Genomic DNA, 8,138 nt, shown 5'->3' with positions numbered 1-8,138 from the left:
TGGCCTTAGAAAGAGGCTCTATTCAAGATCTTCAGTGTCTTACACTTATAGATAATATTGTAATAAATTTGATAACTTAGGTAACTAAGTTCATCCAGGCGTGTCACTTGTGTATAATATATTAATGATTATTCACATTCTTTAACCATTATACGGAAATGATGTGTGAATTATATCCTTACTTTCTCCTCTTATAGTACTCTTAAATTTGGCATCAATTGTTTTAACACTTTCTTTAACCATTATACGGAAATGATGTGTGAATTATATCCTTACTTTCTCCTTTTATAGTACTCTTAAATTTGGCACCAATTGTTTTAACACTTTCTTTAACCATTATACGGAAATGATGTGTGAATTATATCCTTACTTTCTCCTTTTATAGTACTCTTAAATTTGGCACCAATTGTTTTAACACTTTCTTTAACCATTATACGGAAATGATGTGTGAATTATATCCTTACTTTCTCCTTTTATAGTACTCTTAAATTTGGCACCAATTGTTTCAACAGAGAACTAAAAAAATCAGCGACAAAATTTGTTTTTTTCCTTCTTTAAGATTTGTAAAACCTACAAAAGGAAAATAAAACAGAATCAAATGTTTTTTCTTCTGTACTAAATTGATATTTATTCCCTCTTAATTTCGACATTCGAAAACGTATATTGTTGGGTAAAACAAGTGTTTTCAGACAAGTCACGTAAGAAATGAAATATCTTGGTTGGTTGAAATAGTTGCTTTAGCACTAGTTAAATAAATAATGAAATGTCCTTCTTGGTTGAAACAGTTATTTTTGTACTAATTACATAAAAAAAAGAAATATCCTTATTGATTGAAACAACTGTTATTAGACAAGTTACATAAACAGTGATGTGTCTTTGTTATTTGAGAAAGTTGTTTTAGTACTAGCTACATAAACAATAAAATCCACTTGTTAGTTGAAACAGTTGTTTTCAGACAAGTTGCATAAACAATGAAATATCCTAGTTGATTAAAACAGTTGTTTTCAGAAAAGTTACATAAACAATGAAATATCCTGGTTGATTGAAACAGTAGTTTTCAGACAAGTTACATAAACAGTGAAATATCCTAGTTGATTAAAACAGTAGTTTCAGAAAAGTTACATAAACAATGAAATATCCTGGTTGATTGAAACAGTAGTTTTCAGACAAGTTACATAAACAGTGAAATATCCTAGTTGGTTAAAACAGTAGTTTCAGAAAAGTTACATAAACAATGAAATATCCTTATTGGTTGAAATAGTTGTTTTCAGACTTCAACAAGGGTATTGCATGGTTTATTAACTTGTCTGAAAACAACTATTTCATCCAACAAGGGTATTGCATGGTTTATTAACTTTGAAATAGTTGTTTTCAGACAAGTTAATAAACCATGCAATACCCTTGTTGAATGAAATAGTTCTTTTAGTACTAGTTAAATAAACAATGAAATGTCCTTGTTGTTTAAAACAGCTATTTTTAGACAAGTTACAGAAACAATGAAATGTCCTTGTTGCTTGAAATAGCTGTTTTAGTACTAGCTACATAAACAATGAAATGCCCTTGTTGATTGAAATAGTTGTTTTAGTACTAGCTACATTAGCAATGAAATGTCCTTGTTGGTTGAAATAGCTGTTTTAGTACTAGCTACATAAACAATGAAATGCCCTTGTTGGTTGAAATAGTTGTTTTAGTAGTAGCTACATAAACAATGAAATGTCCTTATTGGTTGAAATAGGTGTTTTAGTAGTAGCTACATAAACAATGAAATGTCCTTATTGGTTGAAATAGTTGTTTTAGTACTAGCTACATAAACAATGAAATGTCCTTATTGGTTGAAATAGCTGTTTTAGTACTAGCTACATAAACAATGAAATGTCCTTATTGGTTGAAATAGTTGTTTTAGTACTAGCTACATAAATAATGAAATGTCCTTATTGGTTGAAATAGCTGTTTTAGTACTAGCTACATAAACAATGAAATGTCCTTATTGGTTGAAATAGTTGTTTTAGTACTATCTACATAAACAATGAAATGTTTTTATTTGTTGTAGTTCAACAACGTCTTTACAAAATCCATATTCTGCTGTTTTTCACTCATTCACTTATCTGAGTCAATTCAGGAAAATCAAAGAAAAATGTCCTCTCTGGTGTCGTGTGGGTGCCGTTGCTCTCAAAAATAAGTTACTTTCAATAAATCTAAATTTCTACTTTCTGTTCTATTATTATATTAATACTATAGAAATATCTTTCGGTTATTTGGGTTAATAGTATTAGTTATTAACTGATGAAAACAATCATTACACGCGTAAATTATCATCAAATAAATGTTTTGAAATACCTTCGATTTGACTATCAACGTTTAGGTATAAATTTAGAAACAAAAACACAAGATTTGCGTACTTTCATCATTAAATTCTATAGAAACATCCTGTTTTATAATTGAATCAATTCTCTGGAAAAGAATCTCATTTGTTTTATATTTATGCCTAGATATTTATTCAAATGAATAAGTAATCTCACCAGTACTTGCATAAAGGCCTAACTTTTAGCATAATCGTGGCTCTTCATCGTATTGTGTACAAACATTACGTGGAAGCTTCTGCTTATTGTTTAGAAGAACACATTATTTTCAGCTTGAATGAAGGCAGATGCTGTTTAATGGCTATCTGCACTCTTTGGATTATTGTTAAGAAAACAATTAATAAAAGACTTAATCGAATCCCTAGTTTAAATCCGATACTACGCACAACCACACTGCGAGACTATCATCCCCCTTAGCTTCTTTGTATCCACTTCACTCTTGTTCTTAAAATACACAACTTGTAGAGGTTCCATTTTTTGGGGGGTACAGCAAGGACGCGGTATTTCTTTTCGTTTATCCTTTTTTCTCCGCATCAGGTTTTGAATTCTCGCATGTCTACTAACATAATATTTATAGTTTTGATTACACTTTCCCTTGCAGAAATATGCTTCAAACTGTTTCGGCTGAATGATCCAATGCCACTTTAACTCTTCGAAGGAAATCGTCATAGAGTAACGACAGCAAAGTTTCGTCTTCTGTCCAGTTGTGCAATCCAGTGGATACTTTCTCCGTTGTCTTCTTTGTTTGTGTATCGATCGTTTCGCTCGTGTCGTTCGTATTGATACTTGGATGTCCAAAGTTGCTCTCCCAGGCTCCTGATAGAAAACGTTTCCCGGTCTCTGATGATCACTTAATAAGGTGTCGGATTTATTAACAGAGAGAAATGTAAAGTCGGGGGTGTCGCACTCGATAAGGAGCCCATAGTTTTGAGTGGGAGCCGCTACCCAGGTTTTGACAGCTTTCGTTACATTGAACACTTCCCATCTGTTGGAGTTCAGTACCACACTCTGGGCTGAAACTAAAGAACGCTCAGGATTCTCTACTTGATCTGATCCCTCAAGTAGATAGATGTACACAGTTGCACGTTCTGGCTGCCCACTCACCACGTCAAAGCGTTCATTTCCTTCATCATGAAACCCTCTACGAGCCATGTAGATGCTTAACGTAGCAGAATCCACGTTCATGCTCCTTCTGCTGTTCCTTTTGAGGCCAGAAAAATCTAAAGTAAATAATAACGTTCGCGAACTGCTTTTCCACAAATGATCACCACTCAATTGGGACTGTAATGGTACTGTGATGGAAGAATCAGAAAAAAAAGATAGAATCAGTTTTATTTTTCTAAGGTTGAAAATTAGTTCGATTTAAATGCATACAAAAATATTTAACCCTCCACCTCACCCCACTCCACCCCTAATGGCTGAATGGCATGTCTGAAGGCTTATAAGCTAAAAACCTGTTTTCGATACATGTAGAGGGCACAGTACAGATAGTACATTGTGTATAAAAAAACATATAAAAATCGTTAAATTATAAACTTCTGCATTGATGGAAATATGTCAAGAAGTGAATGTAAAAATTCATAGAGTTAATAGAATAGATGCCAAACATGGTTGGTTGTTTTAGTATTATAGAAGTGGCTTTTGTACCAGAATACGATAGTTATACATATGTGGATACCTCTTGTAGACCAGACATATACAAGCATAAGGAAATTAGGAAATCACCAAGATACAGAAAAGGGTTAACATGCAATCATCAGTAGTATTATAGTCGCACTTATAGGATTTTGTATACTGACATCCTGAGACTGCTGCACAATGAACTTCATCACCTGCATCCTAATGATGTTGTATAACACTCTGAAACCAGTGAAGACCTATCTCTACTGTATGATAATGATGTTGTATAACACTCGGAAACCAGTGAAGACCTATCTCTACTGCATAATAATGATGTTGTATAACACTCTGAAACCAGTGAAGACCTATCCTTACTGCATGATAATGATGTTGTATAACACTCGGAAAACAGTGAAGATCTACCTGTACTGTATGATAATGATGTTGTATAACATTCTGAAACCAGTGAAGACCTATCTCTACTGCATGATAATGATGTTGTATAACACTCGGAAAACAGTGAAGATCTACCTCTACTGCATGATAATGATGTTGTATAACACTCTGAAACCAGTGAAGATCTACCTGTACTGTATGCTAATGATGTTGTATAACACTCTGAAACCAGTGAAGATCTACCTCTACTGTATGATAATGACGTTGTATAGCTCTCTGAAACCAATGAAGATCTACCTCTACTGTATGATAATTATGATGTACAACACTCTGAAACCAGTGAAGATCTATCTCTACTGTATGATAATGATGTTGTATAACACTATGAAACCAGTGAAGATATATATCTACACTATTAAAGAATTCTCTCAAGGAAATAAACCTTCTCAATCATAAACTAAGTACAAACTTATCCCCTCATGTATTTATGCTGCCAATGGGTGTATGTAATTTTCATAGTAACAATGTGTTTATGTACTTATATATTCATAGTAACAATGTGTTTATGTACTTATATATTCATACCAACAATCTGTGTATGTTCTTATATATTCATACTAACAATGTGTTTATGTACTTATATATTCATACTAACAATGTGTTTATGTACTTATATATTCATACTAACAATGTGTTTATGTACTTATATATTCATAGTAACAATGTGTTTATGTTCTTATATATTCATACTAACAATGTGTGTGTACTCATGTATTCACACTAACAATGTGTATATCTATTTATGTATTCCTATTAACAATGTGTGTATATATTATGTATTCACACTAACAATGTGTGTATCTATTTATGTATTCCTATTAACAATGTGTTTATATACTTATGTATTCACACTAACAATGTGTGTGTATCTATCTATGTATTCCTATTAACAATGTGTGTATGTACTTATGTATTCACACTAACAATGTGTGTATCTATTTATGTATTCCTATTAACAATGTGTGTATGTACTTATGTATTCACACTAACAATGTGTGTATCTATTTATGTATTCGTATAAACAATGTGTGTATGTAAGTAGTATGAGTTAAGGGATTTCTGCTCTACTTAGATGTCAACACATTTTAAAAATGCAACATTTTAAAAAATACAACAAAATAACTCTAAAACACCCAAAATAGCCAAAAATAATTAGAAATAACAAAAACGATCAAAGATAATCAAAATATGAAAATCTTTAAAAACCCACCATATTCAATGAGATAACTCTTCTTGTCATTTCCACTATCTTCCATTCCTTTATAAACAAGGGTAAGATTGTTTATTTCATTCATTTCCTTATTATCTTCTTCAGTTAACCTTTTATTCAATCTTTTAGTTTAATATATTTGGGATTAGCTACAGTTGCTATTCATGAATACAACTACAATTCCTTCACGAGTTTTAAATATTTTTCATTAACTAATAGAGTATTTGTCTCCTGGGTTTAGTTCCAACAGCATTAACTTTTTTACTGCTTCCATTTATTATGTCTGATCATTCACTATTACCCTCTGAAACAGGGGTTTTACGACAGACTGCTACCACAAGCTAAAGTTTGATACCTTCTGTTAAATATATATATATTTTTATGATCATTCGAGCTTAATATTTTCTTGTTAAATTGTATGGAATATAGTTTGGGCTTTTTACTTTTTATTACATTCACAGTTTTATATATTTATTTTTATTACATTCACAGTTTTATATATTTATTTTTATTACATTCACAGTTTTATATATTTATTTTTATTACACTTCACAGTTTTAGATATTTATTTTTATTACATTTACAGTTTTATATTTTTATTTTTATTACATTTACAGTTTTATATATATAAATTTTTATTACATTCACAGTTTTATATATTTATTTTTATTACATTCATAGTTTTAGATATTAATTTTTATTAGATTCACAGTTGTAGATATTTATTTTTATTACATTTCACAGTTTTATATATTTATTTTTATTACATTCACAGTTTTAGATATTTATTTTTATTATATTCACAGTTTTAGATATTTATTTTTATTACATTCACAGTTTTATATATTTATTTTTATTACATTCACAGTTTTATATATTTATTTTTATTACATTCACAGTTTTATATATTTATCTCTGCCGAAATAAACATTCCGTATATTCCTCAAATACATTTCTATTTTTAACAACACATTTCTTTACACCTTTAAACTTCTTACAGATTTATCATCTTGTATTTTTAAAGCATACACTTCAGATCCAAGCCCTACAAATTCAGACATTATTTTTCCATTATTCCCATCTTTATTTTACCCCAAACGTTTTTGTTTGCTAACAGAACACCATAAGAAGTGTCTATTTGATAATTTGAAGTGTCAAATAAAGTAGTGTTTTTTTTGTCTTTATAGATGTTTATTTCACGAGTATAAGAATCAGTATGTTGGTATAATAATTCTAAGCCATTACTACACTTCGTTTTCATCAATCCATAGAGGAAATCATACATCAATGTATTCGAAAGATCTAGAATGCTCATAAAAACGTAAAGCGACTGATTTTATATTCATATTGTTTTATTCATATGACGTTTTTTAACGTTTCTGTAACTATTGTTCTCCTCTTAAAGTTTCTTATAGCTATTAGTTTCCAATTTTGCTTGGATTAGAACCCAATTGTATGTCAACTCGTTGTCTAAAAGTTTCTATAGTTTTTACAAACATATAAAAATCTTTTTCTAAACCATTCAGATCAATAAATTTATTAAGCCAATAAGATTGCTTGAACTTCAACGCTCTATGAATTTTCTTTAGTTTCATTCTTAACGATAAATATTCTTTTAGTTTTCTATAGTGAAGCATGTACTTATCCTTATCATATAAAGTTGTCACTTCTTTGGTGCCCCCAGTGGCACAGCAGTATGACTGCGGACTTACAACGCTAGAATCCGGGTTTCGCTACCCGTGGTGGGCAGAGCACAGTTAGCCAATTATGTAGCTTTGTGCTTAATTGCAAACAGACAATTTCTTTGTTCGCTATTCTGTTTTATGCTGCTCGGGGTATATCTGAACGATAGTCATGTAGATATTCTGAATCTATGTCTAAAATATAACGTGTTTCAGAATCATCACTTACTTTCATTACACCAATATTTGTATTATTCCATTTAAGTCATCCATAGGGTAAATATTGACTCATTGCCCATCCATATAGGTTAGTAACATGAAAATAAGCTGAATAAATAGATTCTTTACTAAGATCGTAATCTTTCATGTATTTATTATTTGCTTTGCTTTATCTATTACTACACTGGCATATATATCCTCGAATACCTTTCTCAAGCATTAAGATCATATCATATTCAGTCAATATTTCTAGCTTAACATCAGCTATTTTTAATATTGCATCCCATGAAAAGCCAGATGCTGATTTATATGTTTTAAACAAACATCTCTAAAGTTCTCAAAAATATCAGTTAATATAAAAAAAATCAGTCTTTATATAAATATCAGAATATTTCCAATGTTTAATATATTAAACTCTCTCCAAACATTTTATGCATGTTTATAATCTTCATCTGAAATATCGTTATTCATTCAGTATATACTGTAAAATGGTTCTTTTGGTGGTCATTGTGTTTCATTACATTTACCAAACGAGACCGTATAATCATAAAGATATACACCTTTTCTTATTACATTTACCAAACGAGACCA

General features: G+C 30.4%; 1 protein-coding gene across 1 annotated transcript in view; it reads right to left on the bottom strand.

Annotated features, from left to right (window-relative positions):
• Positions 1-1,362: 1,362 nt before the first annotated feature.
• LOC106462716 (growth/differentiation factor 8-like) overlaps positions 1,363-8,138 on the bottom strand; it is a 24,413-nt gene continuing 17,637 nt past the window's right edge. Inside the window, exon 2 of the mRNA XM_022390039.1 lies at positions 1,363-3,652. Coding sequence (XP_022245747.1) covers positions 2,739-3,652 — 914 coding nt within the window. The 3' untranslated portion in view covers positions 1,363-2,738. The remainder of the gene's footprint in view (positions 3,653-8,138) is intronic.

Source organism: Limulus polyphemus, unplaced genomic scaffold, assembly GCF_000517525.1.
Source record: "Limulus polyphemus unplaced genomic scaffold, Limulus_polyphemus-2.1.2 Scaffold1231, whole genome shotgun sequence".
In the NCBI taxonomy this organism is placed as follows: domain Eukaryota; kingdom Metazoa; phylum Arthropoda; class Merostomata; order Xiphosura; family Limulidae; genus Limulus; species Limulus polyphemus.
The sequence above is the reverse complement of the archived record's forward strand: the minus strand, read 5'-3'. Positions and strand labels throughout refer to the sequence as shown.